This window comes from Cynocephalus volans, chromosome 14 (assembly GCF_027409185.1).
Source record: "Cynocephalus volans isolate mCynVol1 chromosome 14, mCynVol1.pri, whole genome shotgun sequence".
Lineage (NCBI taxonomy): Eukaryota > Metazoa > Chordata > Mammalia > Dermoptera > Cynocephalidae > Cynocephalus > Cynocephalus volans.
This window is the reverse complement of record NC_084473.1, coordinates 36,924,316-36,943,514: the sequence shown is the minus strand read 5'-3', so window position 1 is coordinate 36,943,514 and position 19,199 is coordinate 36,924,316. Positions and strand designations below refer to the sequence as shown.

The 19,199-nt window shown below is 39.1% G+C and overlaps 1 protein-coding gene and 1 pseudogene across 2 annotated transcripts in view; both read left to right on the top strand.

Moving 5' to 3' along the window:
• Positions 1–18,000, top strand: part of CDKL4 (cyclin dependent kinase like 4) — a 41,326-nt gene extending 23,326 nt beyond the window's left edge. The window contains exons 4-9 of one of the 2 annotated variants that reach the window (XM_063078855.1): positions 1,165–1,255; positions 7,257–7,454; positions 9,335–9,417; positions 10,883–10,939; positions 15,495–15,629; positions 17,899–18,000. In XM_063078855.1, the coding sequence (XP_062934925.1) occupies positions 1,165–1,255; positions 7,257–7,454; positions 9,335–9,417; positions 10,883–10,939; positions 15,495–15,629; positions 17,899–18,000 (666 nt within the window). Of the gene's footprint in view, positions 1–1,164; positions 1,256–7,256; positions 7,455–9,334; positions 9,418–10,882; positions 10,940–15,494; positions 15,630–16,092; positions 16,198–17,898 lie in introns of those variants that run through there. The other variant, XM_063078854.1, reaches the window with a different exon arrangement.
• Positions 3,629–3,777, top strand: LOC134363489 (U2 spliceosomal RNA; annotated as a pseudogene).
• Positions 18,001–19,199: the final 1,199 nt, after the last annotated feature.

Genomic DNA, 19,199 nt, shown 5'->3' with positions numbered 1-19,199 from the left:
CTTTGAAAAGTACAGAGCTCTATGTGAGGGCCGAGTTGTAGCTCAGTATTGTTTTTATCCATTTTCTTTTTGGGGGAGGGGTAGATAAGCTGGAAGGATGAAGTTCGGAGGAGCAGGGCCTGAGTGGTTTTCTCATGGCTCCTCAATTACCTGGAAAACCATTTCTGGAATTGCGTGAACTTGCCCAGCCTGCCTTCCCCCGTGCCCCCAGCATAGCCCTCTCCTGTCTGGCAAGGAGCAGCTGCTTCCTTCGGGTCATTAGAATGATGCAGCACATCATAAGGTCGCTACATATAAAATAATAATGGGGCTTCTTCAAGGTGACAGTGCATCATGTGGGGTCCTGCTCTCCCAGGTGGGACTCCGAGAGCATCGTGTGGACGTCAGAGGGTTGTTAATCACTCCAGGTTAGCTCAGTGTTGAGGAAATCCAAGTGATACTCATCCCTTATGCTGAATGCTTTGGAATCTCTGATAGGTAGGTGACTCCACATCCCTGCTTGCCCAGGACAGTTCTGGTTGGCACCTGCTGTCCTGGCATCATTGTGTATAGGGCGCCCTTGCACACTTGAAAGTATCCTCTTTTGGACAGTAAATAATATGGTCACTCTAATTATAAGTGTTTGTTTTTTATCATTTAAATGTTTTTCCATTTCTCAAATCTGCAATAGTTATTCAATCTGAATTGCGATTCTCGAATGGCAGCAATTTTATAATTTCTTCAATAACTAGCAACATTTTGTTTTTTTTTCTTTTGGTATCACAAGATTTACAAGTGAAAAAATGTCAATTTAAATTCTTTTAGAAAAGTGAAGAAAACCCTTATTTGGTTTTTTAAATTTTACTTATTTGTTTATTTTAATTGATACATTGTAATTGTACAATGGTGTTTTGATAAATTTATGTTGTATAATGATTGAATTAGGGTGGTTGGTGTATCCATCACCTCAGGCTTTTATCATTTCTTTCTGGTGAAAACATTGAAAAGCCTCTGCTCTGGCTACTATGTACTGTAGAAAACCTAACTGTGAACCATAGTCACCCAACTATAAACTTGTTTGTTTTTATCTCCCAGGCTATGTTTATCCATCATTTAAACTAGTAGTTAATGTTTATTCTTTGTCATTTTGATGGCTCAGAAAAATAATCAAATATTATCTTACAGTGTATTCACAGAGATGTAAAACCTGAAAATATTCTAATAACTAAACAAGGAATAATCAAGATCTGTGACTTTGGGTTTGCACGAATTCTGAGTAAGTAGCAGTTTTTTACTAACTTTATCCAATTCAGATTATGATAAACTGAGATAGGTTAAATTCTTACTTTAGATATTGAATGTATACTAAATGTCATATTGTTATTATTCGTAAAGCCTTTAGCCTTTTAGTCAGTACATTAGTTTGCACTTCAACTCCACTCCATTCAGCTAGGATTTACTGAACATCACCTTTGTGTGCTTTGCCCCATAGGAGAGGAAAAGAATTATAAGATGCATTTCTGCTCTTCATGCACTTAGAATCCAAAGTAAAAGAAACAAAGGAATAATGCAAGATGATTGGCAATAAAGTACTAAAGTGAAGGTGCAGTTGTTTCCCTGGAGGGAGATATTAATGTGGGTGAGAATAGCTGAAAAAAAACTTCGTGGAGCTAGAGAGACTAAGAGAGTAAATTGAAAATTAGAGAGAGCGGATTCAGAGACAGTGCTAAGAAAAAGGAAATCATTCCAGGCAGTGAGGAACTGAAGGAAAAGAGAGACCAGTAATTGTTTCTCCCCGAATCTAGAACTTTGCAGCAGGCAAAAACATGTATTAACAACATACACCTTGCATTGTGGGTGTGTACATAATCAGTCTCCTGCTCGCACCCAAACACAGGTGACCTCACAATGCACTTGGAAGGGTCGGGCAAAACCAAAAAACAGGTAACAAGGTTTTCTGAGGTTGCTGTGCTTTGTGGTGTAAGATAATCAGACCCTAATGATAATTGGTCCCTGTGCCATATGGCTGAAAAGAGAAATAGACAAACACCAGAAGACTATTGAGCTATGAACTCTGTACATAGTACTATGGTGCATCCATATTAGGCAGCCATTAGAAGTGATGTTTACAGAGTTTTCAGTGGTATTGGAAAATGTTTAAGATGTGGTAAGTGGAAAAGGAAAGCTAAAACTTGTGTATACAGTAGAATCACAACTATACATAGGAAATACATAGAAAAACTAACTGAAATACGTAGAAAAACTAACTGAAATACCTATGACTCTGAACTTAGGAAATTAAGTGGAATATAGTCACCCAATATTTCCTATAGATGCAATGTCATAGCTTTGGTTTCTTTTCCTAGAAATCCACTTTGTACTAAAAAAATACCTAATTTAGTCACAAAAACAAATGAAAGAACCTACGTATATATGCCATTACAAACATTAAGAACATAAAAGAAACATTTCATATAAAAGTTACTTCATAGGGCCGAGCCCGTGGCGCACTTGGTAGAGTGCTGCGCTGGGAGCGCGGCAACGCTCCCGGCCGCGGGTTCGGATCCCATATAGGAATGGCCAGTGCGCTCACTGGCTGAGTGCTGGTCACGAAAAAGACCAAAAAATAAATAAATAAATAAAAGTTACTTCATAAATGTTCCTTTTGGGGATTTTTCTTCATGGGCAGGGAAGGTTTCTTAAACTTGCATTTCTCCTAAAATATGAATATTTTTTATTTTTTTCATAAATACGCATTCTTACTTTTCTACAGAGTCTTCCTGTAGCAAACGTAATCTTAGAACTGAGTTCAATATTAGGGTCATCTGTCTCAGAAATTTTGACTGCATGAATATGTTCAAAAACCTCTGAATGGTAAACTACTGTGGCAATTCCAATAATGATATCTTCCTCCATGTTATAAATGAAGTGGTAGTACAAGACGCTGCCAACTAGTGAGAACTGGCAAAAACCTCTGCAAGTTGTGAGCTCAGGCACTGTTTACAGCCAAGCTGTTTTAAGTACTGGTTTGGGTCCTTGCAGGGGGAGGGGAAGAGTCATTCTTGGTTATTTATAATGAGAAAGGCAAAGGAGGGGGCTCAGTGGACTTAACCACATAAAAACTTAAGCTCCTACTGGATAATCCACATGCAAAAGAGTGAAGTTGGACTTTTACCTTACACCATATAAAAAAATTCACTCAAAATGAACCAGTGACCTAAATGTAAGAGATAAAGCTATAAACGTAGGGGAAGGGCTTCATGACTTTGGATTTGACAGTGATTTCTTGGATGTGACATCAAAAGCACAAGAAATAAAATAAAAGATAGATAAATTGGACTTCAAAATAAAAAACTTTTGTGCATTAAAGAACACTATAAATAGAGTGAAAAGGCAACCAACCCATGGAAAGGAAGAAAATATTTGCATTTATATCTGGTAAGGAACTAATGTCCAGAATGTATAAAGAACTCCTATAATTCAACAACAAAAAAAAATGGGCAGAAGACTTGATAGACATTTCTTTAAAGAAGATACACAAATGGCCAATAAGCACATGAAAAGATGCTCGCCATCACTAATTGTTCAGGAAATGCAAATCAAAACCACAGTGAGATACCACTTCACACCCATTTATAAACACACACACATCGCTTCTCGGCCTTTTGGCTAAGATCAAGTTTAGTATCTGTTCTTATCAGTTTAATATCTGATACGTCCTCTATAAACACACACACACACACACACAGCAACAAGATAGCAAGTGTTAGAGAAGGTGTGGAGAAAGTGGAACCCTCTTGCATTGCTAGTAGGAATGTAAGATGGTGCAGCTGCTTGGAAAACAGTATGGCGATTCCTCAAAAAATTAAACATAGAATTACTGTATGATCCAGCAATTCCCCTTCTAGGTGTATACCCAAAGAATTGAAAGCAGGGACTTGAAGATATTTGCACACCAATGTTCATGACAGCACTGTTCACAATAGCCAAAAGGTGGAAACAACCTACATGTCCTTCAGGGCTGAGCGGATGAACAAAATGTGGTATATACGTATAATGGAGTATTATTCAACCTTTAAAAAAGAGTAAAATTCTTCTGAGACATGCTACAACATGGATGAACGTTGAAAACATTATGCTAAGTGCAATAAGCCAGACACAAAAGACAAATGCTGTATGGTTTCACTTATATGAGGTACCTAGAACAGTCCAGTTCATGGAGACACAGAAAAGAGTAGTGGTTCTCAGGGCCTGGAGAGGGAGAGAAGGGCAGTTATTGTTTAATGGGTGCAGAGTGTCTGTTTGAGCTGATGAAAAAGTTCTGTAGATGGAAAGTGGTGATGGTTGCACAACACTGTGAATGCACGTAATACCACTGAACTGTGTACTTAAAAATGATTAAAATGGTAAATTTCATGCCATGTATACTTTACCACAAAAAACTTGAGCTCCTCCTATATATAATGTAGATGTATATACATACAGAGATAATAAAAATTTACTTTTAAATAATACATTAGATAATGTAAATAGATAATAAAAATTTTATTTAAGGCAAATAATCAAGGGAGAGAATACTTCAAAATTGATAATAGGTTGATGTAAAAGAGCTTATGTAAATTGACAAGAAAACACACTAAAGCTCTGAGTAGAAAAATTAGCAAGATTCTAACAGTTCACAGAAAAAGAAAAGGCTAATAAACATGAAATAATCTTTCTCCTCACTGATACCAAGATATATGCACACTGAAATACCACTCTTCACCAGAGAAGCTGGCAGAGATGTTTCAAACAATAACTACTCCAAGCTCACAAGATTATTTTTAGTGGGAACACAGTTTGGAACAAATTCCTTGAGAAAGCTGTTTGTTAATATGTATCAAAAACTATTTAAAGTGCCTTTTGAACCTTTAATTCTACTCTCAGGAATCTCTCCTAACCCAAGGTACTACCCCCAAAATAATACAACATAATGTCATTGGAGAACAAATTATTACTGAGAAAAAATTCAAGGGAACCTGACTATTCAGAAATAAGTAAATAGCTAAAGAATTTAGCTGATTTCATAGCATACATTAAAATTTACATTTTTAAAGAATTTTCATGACATGAGAAAATGCTCCAGTTCACAATGTGGAGGCAAGGGAAAAAGAATAGAAAACTACACAGGCTGGCCCCAGTTATACTCCCATGTGTGTGTCTGGGTGTGTGATGTTAAGAAAAGACTGGAAGGAAGGGAAATGCACCAAAACGTTAACATGGTTTCTCTCTGGATGGTGGGTGATTTTTATTTTCTTTATGCTTTTTTCTATTTTCCAAGTTTTCAACAAAGAACATAAATTGCTTCTTAACTTTTTTAGCCAATGGTCATACCTCTCAATCTAATAATTCTACTTATAGAAATGTATCCCAAAGAAATATTCCTAAATATAGAAAAAGCTTTGTGCAGAGATTTTCAATCTGGTGTCGTTTATAGTGGCAAAATATTGGAAAATTTGGGAAAGGTAAAGTAAATCATGGCATATGCGCTTGGTAAACTGTTATGCAGCCATCAAACTCAAGTTTAGGAAAAGTTTGTCATAACATGGTAAATGTATAGAATTAAATGAAACACATCAGAACACAAAATTATATATACAATATGATCAAAAGTACTCAAAAATTTTGCTTAAAAAAGGAAAAAGACTTGAATGAAATACACCAAAAGTTAACACAAGGTATCTTTGGGTGGTAAAGCTTGGATTTATTTTTATTCTTTCTGATATTGTGTTTTTCATATTCTCTGTACTGAGCACATATGACTTTTACAATAGAAAAATGTTCCAAAATAGTAAATAGCGACTTAACCTGTGAGTATTAAGAATTGTCAGTGGTGGTTGTTTTCTTTCTTATTCTCCATTTTCCAAATTTCCTTAGTGGCATTTATTAATTTTTACTATTTTAAAGTTGGCCTAACTTTATAAAAGAGCAGCAGGGAGGTAAAGGTCCGTTTCCTTTTCCTGCTCTTATGAGGACTGTTCTTTGGTGAGAGCTGCAGCCCCTGTCCTCCGAGCAGCTTTTGTGGCAGGGTCGTGCAGGCCACCTGAGTCTTTCCGGGGGAGAATTGCCCACTCATTGCCTCAGCCTGCAGCCGGGCTGGTTACCTGTTGTTCTTCCTCTGTCATGCATTTGCACAGTTCCTACAGGAACACATATGACTCTTGGCAGTTACAGGCCATGAAATCATCTTACCAAGCTGCCTTCAGCCTCAAGGGAGGAAACTGGGGTTCCTGGTCGTTGAGGTTCATGTGGCAATTGTGAGATTGGCTTCCACTCACTTGGGAGGCAGGTGCCTTGGCACCCAGCAGTCCACACCCATGGCAGGAGGGCAGGGCTGGTCAGTGAGGTTACACCCAGCTCTCCATCCTCTGCCTGTCACACACCACATATGACTCGTACTACAGGGGTCAAATTTGTGGTCTTTGCCACAGTGAGTCCTAAGTAACAAATTTGGATAAAAAAATGAATGCATTGGTTTTCTAGGGGTGCCATTACAAATTACCATAAGCTATGGGGCTGAAAGCAACAGGAGTTTATTCTCTCACAGTTCTGGAGGCCAGATGTTCAAAATCAAAGTGTCAGCAGGGCCATGCTTTCTCTGAAGGCTCTAAGGGAGGATCTATGCCTCTCTCCTAGCTTATGATGCTTGCAGGAAAACTGGCATTCCGTGGCTGGCAGCTGTGTCACTCCAGTGTCTGCCTCCAACATCATATGATGTTTTCCCTCTGTGCCTCTGTGCCCTATATGGTCTTCTTGTAAGGACACCAATCATAGGATTTAGGATCTACCCTAATCTAGTATGAACTCATCTTTACTCGATTACATCTGCAAAGACCCTATTTCCAAATAAGGTCACATGCACAGGTACCAGGGTTTAGGACTTCAGTCTATCTTGATGGAGGACACAATTCAACCCATAACAAGCAGCATGCTGATAATAATGTGGAAACAAACAGTAGTTGGTTGAGACTTGAGTTACGCTACAGAAACTCTGATCTCCCTACCCCACTTCTGTGTGGGATGGTGTAGATCTTAACTAGCTCAGGTGCCTTTGAAAGGTGAATTTATTATCTGAGTGGACAGCTTGTTTACTCAATTAGCACCTCACTGCCCTAACTGCTAGGAGTGTCTTGGCCTCCAAGAGTTATTAAAGTTTGCCTGAATGTCTGTCCTGTCCTTGGAGGTAGTTCACTTTTTGGGAGAATATGACTCACCTGATCCAATTGGTGTATTTGCAGTTCCAGGAGATGCCTACACTGATTACGTTGCTACAAGATGGTACCGAGCCCCTGAACTTCTTGTGGGAGATACCCAGTATGGTTCTTCAGTCGACATCTGGGCTATTGGTTGTGTTTTTGCAGAGCTCCTGACAGGCCAGCCACTCTGGCCTGGAAAATCAGATGTGGACCAACTTTATCTGATAATCAGAACACTGGGTATGAATTGCATTGTATGTATTAGAGAGTTGCTAAATTGTTACAGTATTCATATGTTATTATAATGAAAAACAAGAGATTTATTGCTTCTCCAAAGTTCTACTCAGGTTGGTGGTTCTGGGTTAGAGCCAAAGCCTGGTCCTATTCTCCATATGTAGAGCCATAACTCCACTCAGTGAGTTTTCAGATGCCTTTCCAAGAAAAGCCAATTAGCCATGGAATAAACTATATACATTTACTATCCATATCAGGCTGAGATAGGGATAAGGATATGACTCAGCTGCCTAGAGCTTAATCTAACAGATGTCTGATTAAATGAAATTTTGTCCACTGTAAAAGAGGTCTCTCCCCTTTGCTCTGGAGGAGGGAACAGCAAATTTTTTCTGCAGAAGGCCAGATGAGAAATATTTTCAGTTTTGCAGGCTACACAGTCTCTGTTGCAACTCCTCAACTCTGCTGTTGTACAAAACCAGCCATACGCAATATGAGGGTACTCCAAAAAGTTCATGGAAAGATTCAAATTTTCTTTTAATTCTATTTTTCCACAAACTTTTTCTTTTTCTTTTCTTTTTTTTTTTTTTTTTTCTTTTTTGGCAGCTGGCCAGTACAGCGATCCAATCCACAAACTTTTAAAAGTACCCTCATGTGTAAATGAATGAATGTAGCTGTGTTCCAATAAAACTTTCTTTATGGGCACTGAAATATTAATTCTTGTGGTTTTCACATGTCACAAAATATTATTCTTTTGATTTTTTTAAAATCTACTTAAAAATGTAACAATCATTCTTAGATCAAAGGCTGTACGAAAACAAGCACTAGGCCACTTGTGGCCTGCAAGCTATAGTTTGCAGACCCCTGCCCTAAAGCTTTAGGATCTAATTCTACTTCCTGATCAGGAGTGGCTGCCAACATTTAAAATAATATTAGCATGTCTCCTTTGTATAGTACTTAAGACTATAGGAATTACTTTCATACACATCATCTTTTCAGTCTTAAGAAAAACCTGTTAAGAAAGTTATACTGTTTTTAATTGTGCCTGTTTTATAAAGAGGAAACTGAGGCTCAGGGAGCTGTCATGATTGGCCTAAAGTCATACAGCCAGTTAAGTGCAGACTAGGAATGGCACTAGAGGGGTTTCTTTCCTGACCATTCACCATGGGTCAGCATCCTTGCAGTTGTTGTCTACCTCCACCTGGTTGGAAGAAAATATAACCCAAAAGGTTAGCCTCAGCTACACGCCAGCAGCATAGATGCTAAGAGAGTGATATCTCTACACACAAGGTGGGTATTTATTAATTCGGTCCCATAGAATCTCCTGGCAGCATGGCTGCTGGACAATTCCCTGTTTGGTTCTGATACTTGTTTTGGAGAATCCTGAACATTGTATCATTACAACGTTTTTGTATCATTACAGGTCACACTTTAAGTGTTATATTGCTTGCTTGATTGATTTCCTAACAGGATTCTGGAAATTTACATTGGACAGACCTGAGTTTGAGTCTTGGTTCTGCCACTTAATGTGTTATCTTGGACAAGTTATTAAACCTCTTTGAGCCTCATTTTTCTCATTGGTACAGAGGAGATTAACATTAGCAACTATCGTTGTGCGATTGTTCTGAGATTAGGTGAGACAGTTTGAGTAAGGCCCTTAGCACCGTTTTCTCACCTTGGCTTCTGATGGAGACTGAATGGCTGAGATTTGTGTGGGAGACGGCCTTACCCGAGAAGGCCGGCTTTTGCAGGGACCCATTCCTCCCATATGTGGAGGGAACAGTCAGGCACAGTGTTTCTTTCATACCTGAGCATCAGGAGTTAACCTTCCAAATACCGTATTATTTTTTACCAAATTTATCATGAGTTATGTGGTTTTTATTTTACAGGAAAACTAATCCCAAGACATCAATCTATCTTTAAAAGTAACCAGTTTTTCCACGGTATCAGTATACCTGAACCAGAAGACATGGTAAACTGCTCTATTTGGGATATTTTATTATTTGTGTTGCACTTTCTTTAAAGAGCTAGTTGTTTCTTTTTTAATATTTGTGCTTTTGGCTTCCATTTTCTTTATGACGTACTGACACAGATTGAAGAAGTTATATAGAAACTACATAAATCTGAGCCAGGAGAATGCTTTAAAAGTTTACCTGCCCTATCTATTCAAAGACTAATGTAATGTTAAATTTAAAGTGAAAGTATATGTAGATTCTTAAGTAAATACCTTGATACTATTGGCCAAAGGACTAGGATAACTTTCCCGGAAATAATATTTTCATGAACAGTATGTTCAGTAGTCTTCTTTATTTTGAAAAAATGCATTCTCTTAATTTTTTTCCAGCTTGTAAAACAAAGCACCAATCAATAAAAACCTTTTTTTCTAAAACTTATATTTTTCACATGGAAGATCGTTCTACAAAATGATCCTCATTGTACTCACTAAACTCTAAATCACAGTGATTGTCTCTGTACTCTTGCTATGGCCTTTGCCTTTATTGGGAAGTGTATCAATGACTACTTGACCCTCTTACTCTCTGTAGACATTGATTTCCTGTCCGTGTTACCTACGTTCAGGCTACGGTCTTTAAAATTCCATGTGGTCTAGAGCCTGTCTATAGAAAGAAAGGACTGTTAGGAGAGACATGTGTCCACACTCAAGCTGTATTGGAGCCAGAGTGATGCAGGGATGGGGATCAGTTTCAGAAACCAGATAATGGACAATCTGAGTTTCAAGTGGGCCCAACTATCTCCAGAACCCTCTTTATTTTGCATCAATTATTTCATATAATACCTTGATTTATATACTGGTTTTCTTTTTTCAGTTTTTTGTTTAAAACCTTTAACAAATACAATACAAGGTCAAAGGATGAATTATAAGGTTAAGGTCAATGGTTACAAGAGAATATTTATATAGATGTATTTAATTTAGAGAATAAAATACCACAAACTCACATGTCGCTGTCCAGCTAAGGAAGTAGAACATTGCCATTATCTTTGAAGATTCCCCATTCCCTTCCCTCCCCACTATTCTGAATTTTGTGTTTTTCATTCTGTTGATTGGTGTAGTGCTCTTAAATGTGTAGTTCAGCTTATTTTCATGAATGCTCAAAGCACCATTATAAGAAGATCAAGCACAGATGTTATAGCTCTGTTGTAGGATTTCAAATAGGGACATTTGTGACCCACATTTACCCAGGATCAATTGCAAGATATCATGAAATTTAGAAAATAACTCCAGTTTTATGTCTTCCAGATCTTTGCATTATCTTTACAGTATAAAATTATGTAAAAACATGACTTAAAAAAATATTTTTAAAAGAATTATCTAACCAGCGAGGGGGTCTTTCTCCAAAGTGTTCTTATTACTAATATATTAAAAAACATACATTGCACTGTGGTTATGAAACATTGAAATTCCTTTCTTTGTTTTTCAGGAAACTCTAGAGGAAAAATTCTTAGCTGTTCATTCTGTGGCTTTGAATTTCATGAAGGTATTTAAGAATCAACTATAATTGTTATTGACTGGCAATTATAATAATTGAAGCTGGTAATTCTGGGAGGAGTAGACAGTGGGGCAAATAACGCCAAAGTAGGATGTAGTCATTGAAAATGATAAGGAACTGTAAAATAATTATAATTAAAGGGATATCTGTAGTTTAAGCAGTAATAGTTCTAATGTATTCATTAAAATTAGTAGAAGATGAGGCAAAGTCAGAGCCATGCAGACATGAGACCTAGCCTGCACATCAAGAAAGGTGGTCAAACACAGGACAAATTTGAATAAAAAGCAGAAGAAATGAATGACTAGTCTGTCACTCACGCTTGACCAACTGAGGCCACATGAGAAGATGTGATCCTGATACTGAAAAAGTCCTTTGGGGGATGGGTATACGGATACAGGAGAGGATATCTACCTTTAACAATCAATTAAGTTCTATCTGTAGTGGTGGTTTTCAAATGTGGCTACTTATCAGAATGACCTGGGAGATTTTTGAAAATACAGATTCCAGTATCTAGCCTTAGATTCACAGAAGCAGAATTTTCATGTGTGGGACCTTAGAATTTGTATCTTTAAACATCTTCTTAGATGATTATGGTAAACAGCTCAGTTTGGGACTCATCTGATCGAGACAGTGGGGCCATTTGGATGACCTGCAGTCAACTTTATAGACCTGCCTTTGTGCTAGTCACTGCTGTGGTGCTATCCTGGATTGCTTTAGTCTGAGTCCTTCTGAGACTCAGAGCCTGATACCTCTGAGCTCTCAGACTCCCCTTACCGCTGCTCCACCTGACCTTAGCTGCCATCTACCCTGTCTCACTGCTGTGACCTGCCTTCATCCTACACTCTGCAGGTTCTGTCCTAGAAGCCCAATTTCCTGACCTTGTTCTTGACAGGTTGTTCTGACACACCTGTAGTTTAGTAAAACCCTCATGGCAGAGGAGAGGTATCAAGCACTGCAAGCCCAGCCCCTTCTCAGGTGGAAGCCAGAACCTTCCTGTGATTACTCCTCCATCTGACCTAGGAGGACACTCCTTGGAAGGCAACTCCAGGGCACAAAAACCCCAAGGTATAGGACAAGCTCCCTGTCCTCATCTCCAAAGATGAAGCACCCTGTTAGCTTGCCCAAGATTCTTGATGAAGCTAGATTTGTTACTTAGATATTTGATTTAGACCCATAAGTATTGACCTGAGACCCAAGAATTCTCTAAGTGCACCAAGGACTCTGCTTTTCCACACCCTATATCCTAGACTCCTGCCCCATGTTAGAAGAAAGAAGACTTTCCTTAATTAATTACAATTGAGACATCTCAGACAACAAATAAGTACTGATTACCACAACAGGTAGTTATCCCATGGGACCGGGTCCTAACCTGTGCAGGGAACTGCTCACTTTGGTGAAGTGTTGGCTGACGACGGTGCCAGGGATAGGGGTGGCATGCAGAGGCCAATCTGTGGCAAGTCTTTTGTATTCTCTTCATTAGGTCTGAATGAGACCATGAGCACAACACTTATTATTTATTAGTCACTTGTCTCCATAGTCAAGACCATCTTATCACTACATCAGTTTACTCTGGTCATCAAGAAAAAGATTATAGACTATTAGGGATATTATTAGGGGGCTTTCTCTGAAATTTGAAGCTTAAGGAAAGGATCCTGACTTGGGCTTTGCAGTTCCAATTTCTCATCTCCCATCTTCAAGACTTTTTCCAGGTTAGAAGCACTTCTATCAGGAAGCACCTCTGAGAATTCATCAGCTTCTTGATGTACAAAGAGTTGTTAATCCAAGCAGGCAAGGATTCAGACTCAACTCCACCCGATTCATCTCCATGCTCCTAAAATTAATCAAATATGACATCATTCCAGCCCAAACCCCATGGAGTAGCCCGTCTTAGCAGACTCTCCTTAGAATCAAAAATGCTCTTTAAAGTAAAAACACACATCCCCATACCAGCCCGCCACCAAGATAAAAATAAAAACTTGTAGGTATTTAATGATGGACTAGATTTCAACAGATTGAAAGCCCCTATAAAAATATGTATGAATTCAAGATATATTTGAAAGTAAAACTGATAGGACTTAATTATGATTCATACCTGGGGAGTGAAGTCAGGAGGGTGGCGGGATGAAGTGACTGTCAGTTTCCCAGGTGTTGGCAGGTCCGTGCTTTCTCTGAAGACCTTGCCTCTTCCAGCGCTGGCAGCCACAGACATTCCTTGGCTGTGGCAGCACAACTGCAGTCCTTGCCTTCATCCCATGGTGTTCTCTCTGTGTGTCCGTCTTTATTGTCTTCCCTCTTCTTATAAGGACACCAATCGTAACTGGATTAGGGGTCCATCCTACTCCATCATGACCTCATTTTAACTTAACTAATCACTCAGCAAAGACTTATTTCCAAATGAAGTCACGTTCTGAGGTATGGGAAATTAGGACTTCAACATTGTTGGGGGTGGGGGATATAATTCAGCACATAACAGTGCCCTTGAGACTCCACAGAGTTAAGTAGGGAATTGCATTTGTGGGTCTGGAGTTCAGAGGAGAGGTCTGGGATCAAATTGCAGATGTGGAAATCTCTGGCAAACCTCGATGACTGAAGCCATGGGCATCAGTGAGATCAGCTCGAAACTGAGAACAGATACGAAAAAGGGAAGGCTGGGGTTGAGCCTTGAGGAACGCCATCCAACCGTTGTGGAGAAAGAGGAAAACTAGCAAAGGCTGGTTTGAAAAGGAGTGGCCAGACGGTAGGAGGAAGAAAATTGAGGTATCAGAGAAGCCAATGAGAGTTTCAAGAGGGTGGACGTGGTCAATAGTGTCTACTGCTATTGAGACAAGAACTCACAATACCTTCTGGGTTTAAAAACATGGAAGTAGAGGTCATAGACGTTAAGGGGAATGATGGAAGCAGAAGGCAGATGAAGTGACGAAGAGATAGAGACTGTCACAGTTTGTATTCAAAATAGTCTTTCTCTCCTGTTATAAGGTTTGAGGAGACTGCTTCCTGGTAGCAGCTGGAGTTACTATATGGCATGGATTATTAGGGGGTGATCTGCTTGGAGCAGGCAGTGGATGTGGAGGGCCGCGTGAGTCTGGTTATGCTGAGCAAGGCTGTTTCTTGAAGAACAGGCCTAATCAGATACTGCTCCGAGGGGCAGGTGATTCTTAAGGGCAGGCAGCATTCTCAAGGATTTCAGAGGTCTGAGGTCAGCTGGGGGTAACAGATAAAACCTGGCAGCCCATGGCTGCACAGCCTCTGCCAATGCTATTGTCTGGACACTTGAACGCTTCAAAACAACATCTGTCTTCGTCCGTTTTCTGCTGCTATAACAGAATACCTGAGACTGAGTAATTTATAAAGAGAAGAGATTTATTTTGCTTACAGTTCTGCTGGCTGGAAAGTCCAAGATTGGGCAGTTGCATCTGTCAAGGGCCTTTAGGCTGCTTCCACTCATGGTGGAAAATGGAAAGGAAGTGGGCACGTGCATAGGTTTCACATGGTCAGAGAGGAAGCAAGAGAGAAGAACAAGGAAGCCAGATTCTTTTTAACAGCTGCTCTTCTGGGAACTAATCCATTCCTCCAAGAGCAAGAACTCGCCCACCCCCACAGGAGGGCATTAATCTGTTCATGAAAGATCCACCCCCATAACCTAAACACCTCCCAACACTGCCACATGGGGGATCAAATTTCAGCATGGGTGTTGGTGGGGACAAACTACATCCAAACCATAGCAGTGATGTTGATAAGCCTTATTTCTCTGTTATGGACACAAGGCAAGAATGTTCACATCATCTGTAAGCTGCTCCAATTCTTTATGGATCATAATCTGTGTTTGTAGATGGGAAAATCGCCATGCTCTGGCCAGAGAGTATCAGGGCTTCTCAGGGAAAACTTCTTTGTGTCAGGACTACCACTGGCCCCTCTGCTGTCATAGTCCTCCCCACTCTCAGAAGCAGGACTAGAGGCTTCTAACGACCTTGAATATAGACGGTCATAATGCCACCTTTTCTGTTTCACCCCATCTTAGGTTTTTTCTCGTTACGGAGGTTCACACTTCCTCAGCCATCTCCTTAAACCAGTGGTTCTCAAACTTGAGCCTGTGGGCATCAGAATCACCCAGAGGGCTTGTTGAACACAGATTGGTGGGCCCCATCCCCCATGCTTTTGATTAGACAGGTGTGGGGTAGTGCCCAAGCATTTGCATTTCTCGCCAGTTCCCGCGTAAAGCTGACGTTGCTCGTCCAGGGACTACAGTCTGAAGATGCCTACAAGTGATTTGCTTTCACTAGTGATGAGAAGATGTCATTAGTGAAAACATCTGATCTATGTATAACCCCTTCCATAGACATTGAATGGTCATCCATTCTACCCTCAAAAGACTTCGAAGTGGCAAAAGAGCAATTCTAGCTATTAACACATTCTAAGTACTCGATAACATACAAATTTGAAGATTTTCTAAATTCATACTTGTCAAGTTATTATTTGGAGTTTTTAGGCATAGTAACAAAATAAGCCTCTCTCTTAATATCATCTTTGCTTTTCTCTTCCAAAGGGGTGTCTGAAGATGAATCCAGATGACAGATTAACCTGTGCCCAACTCCTGGAGAGCTCCTACTTTGATTCTTTTCAAGAGGACCAAATTAAAAGAAAAGCACGTACTGAGGGAAGAAACAGAAGACGTCAGCAGGTACTTATGTTGGAAAGTTAAAGTGAAAATAAAAAATTTAAAAATAAATAAAAATAAAAAATAAATGTCATTAGCTTAAAAAAAGTTAAAGTGCTTTAAAAATTATTCTTTTTTCTTCTTTCATTTTTCTACTTTTCTTTGTACTGGTTTAGTTGTACTTGTTTATCTTAATAAATACTGGTGACTGATGTAATAAAACCATAGACTATGAAAATACCCTGCTTGTTGCAAAATCTTATTCCAATAACACTTGAATCAAATTATTGCACAACTCTTGCTACACTGATTAGATATACCCACCCACCAGATCATGTACCCAAAATAGAACAACTTGATAGAATAAAACCCTGACTACAATAGGACTGAGTTTTGCCAGCATTACAGAGAAATCTTGGTACCGTTCTATAACCTCCAGATGTACAATAAAGGAAACTGGATTATTCCATCTTTTCACCCATGGCAGGCACCTAAATCTGCCTTTCCTAGGCTTTTCTTCGAAACCAAGGACAAGCTCTGCCAGATGCAAAAGGATGAAATCCAGACATCTGGGAACCAAATCCTATCCTAAAATAGGCCATTATTGCAGACCAATATGGTAACTATTATGACAAGTATAGGTGACTATCCTTCACTTGGTTCCAGAAAACCTTGAAGTTAAAACATAAACTCCATGGAAGTAGGTTTGTTCGGGTTTGGGTGTTTTTTCCCACCTTGTAAACCTAGCTCCTAAGAACAATATCTGACGTATAGAAGTTACTTAATAAATATCATTCAAATAAATAGATAGATGAAACGTTACTTATTAATAAACAAAGATGGTAATTTTCACTTTATTCAAGGCTGACAATAGTCACATTTTGCATTTGCTTAATCTTCTGCCATAATCTACTTTTTAGTCATTTATCTCCTCATTAGCATGTCTTCCAGAAAGAAAGAAAGCGATCTTTTTTTGTCTGACCTTTTGATAGTTCAAATAGAAATGAACTATTGGGAGAGAAAGATCAGACTAATCAATAAGATAAAATGTTAAATTATTTGTGTATCCAAAATCTCTGGGTATCCAAAATTTTATTACATGGGCCACTTTTCCTTTTACTGTTTAGTGTTTGCAAGCCAAGCACAATGCAACTTACACTTAAATAACAAAAAGCTTTGGGTTTGTTCAAATAAGTCTGAGGCTGCATTCTGAAATGCAGTGTGAATTGTGTATAAAAGAGTACTGGTTCCTAAAAAACATCTCACCAGATTTCACGCTATTGGCCTGGGAGGGTGAACAGTGTCACTGCCGCACCTTGCCTCTTGGTCCCCCTGATTCACTTTCTACTTGGGGATCTATCACTGCCCTTGCCTGGAAGGGGGTTGGGGATGCTGCTCACCCTTTATGTCTCCAGTTCACAGCTGTGCTAGCCTTTTCTTCAAAGCCTGTAGCCCAGCAGGTACAGATGAGGGAATTTGCAGGCCTTCCAAAAGACCCAGGGACACGAAAAGGAGAAGAAACACAAAGAGCAGCATGCACCTAGATAATCTCATTTACAGAGATGATGTCATCTTCTCGGTCCTTAGTAACCTGCATCCCATCCACCTGTGTGTGGTCGGCCCTTACAGCAGCCACCATGAGACCATGCCCACACAGCTGCCGCCTCCAGGTGAGGTCCCCAGAGAGCAAGGCCCAGAGTAGCACAGAGATGCCTTTCAAATTCTGGTTTTGTTTTTGAGGACACACCTCTTTCCTAGATATTTTCTCAGTTCAGAAAATAAACTAAAAATTACAGACACTTCTTTTCATTTGGTGGGGTTTCACTTTGTGAGTTCAAATTTCTCCCTGGATCCCAGCCCCTAGGTCTGTGAGTGGATGATGAACAATTTCCTTAAGACTAAATAGTGTTTGACATTGACAGTAAATAGGTTTTAAGCCTTTGCTATTCTGCCAATATCCTAGCTGTTAGAAATTTGAGGTAGGTAGAATGTATACTCCTGGAATTGTTTCATAGCTGGTGAGCGTGTATCTTTTAAACACTGAATAGATACTCAGAAATAAGTGTATTAAAGTAAATAATACCATGAGACTCCTAGAACAGATAATGAACCTAATTTTCAAATAGCAATGGATTACAATTTTTGGAAAAGTAACCCTGCTTAATTTTAAAATTGATGTCTTTTGACATCTTTGTACCATGTGTACCCTTTTTGTTTTACCACCTTTAAATCAAACTGTACAAGAGAATTGTTTTCAATTTACTTTCTTATTTTTGTCTTGTTCTGCTATTAGAATCAACTGTTGCCTCTCATACCAGGAAGCCACATCTCCCCCACACCTGATGGAAGAAAACAAGTCCTCCAGTTAAAATTTGATCATCTTCCAAACATTTAGGAAAATGTTCTTTGAAGTGCAAAGTAATTTAATATATACACATTTTTGTACAGGCGAGATAGGAATTCTCAGTGTTTCAAATGCAAATGAGCCATATGAAAATTAAGATGCCTTCTAGAATTGTTTTGCTCTGATCATTGCTGATTCCTTTTCCCGTGCTTTTTACATGCCAACTTTATCTTTTAGAACATTTTCTTTAAATGTTATAAAGCCTGAAACTGCACATATGGAGGAGACATTTTCAATTTCATCAGAGCAGCCCCTCCTGAGGCAAATTATATTGAGAATTTGTGGGCTTATACGTTGACTTATGAAAAAGATTTACGTACATCATCTTGCTATAGCTGACCACGTAATATCTAAAAGCAATATCAGATAGCCTGCCTTGTTTTGTTTGTGTAAGGAAATGCCATTATATGCTTGCATTTTAATTCACTCTTATTGTAACCGGGTCTGCTGAGTAATGCTGGTATTTTATTCTGTGTTTTCACATAGGTGTAGGAAGGGAACCTTGAAAAGTTGTCTGGGGTTATCCCTTCATTCCAGGGCAGACTCTACTTTCTCTGTCTCGTAGGACATTGACTATGCTATTTTTAAAGCTATCTAGAGAAAATGCCATACAAATTTCATACATAGCAAATAGTGGACAAACAGCAAGGAATCACCATCCTCATGACAATGCCCTCAGATAATTGGCTACTGACTCTAATGCTGTCCTTTGCAATGGTTCCTTATCCTTTTCTTCTCCTGGCTAAATCATCTCAGTTCCTAAGCCAGTCCTCCTGGGTGAACTATTTAGACAACATCTAAATAGTTAATTGCCAATACTCTTCTCCAGCGATTTGCTTCCACAGCCTCTATAAACTTGTGAAGCCCTAAACTAGCAAGTGCATCATAATCAGCTTGGGTTTGTCTTTGAGTTAATTTCATGCTGTGTGTCTTACAAAAAAACGAAGCAAACAAAATACATCTCAATAAGTGAGCCGAATTTACATTGGGATATTTTCCCAAGTGAACTTGACATACATACATACATACTATACACACACATATGTATAAACATACTTATAAATTTTGAAGCATCGTAGTAGATGCCTTTTATCCTGGACATCTAAACATGAAGCAGAGTGTCTGAAAGTACTGTTAGTTTGCTAACAAGGAACTCATGTAAGATAATAGCACGGGGCTGTCACTGTCTG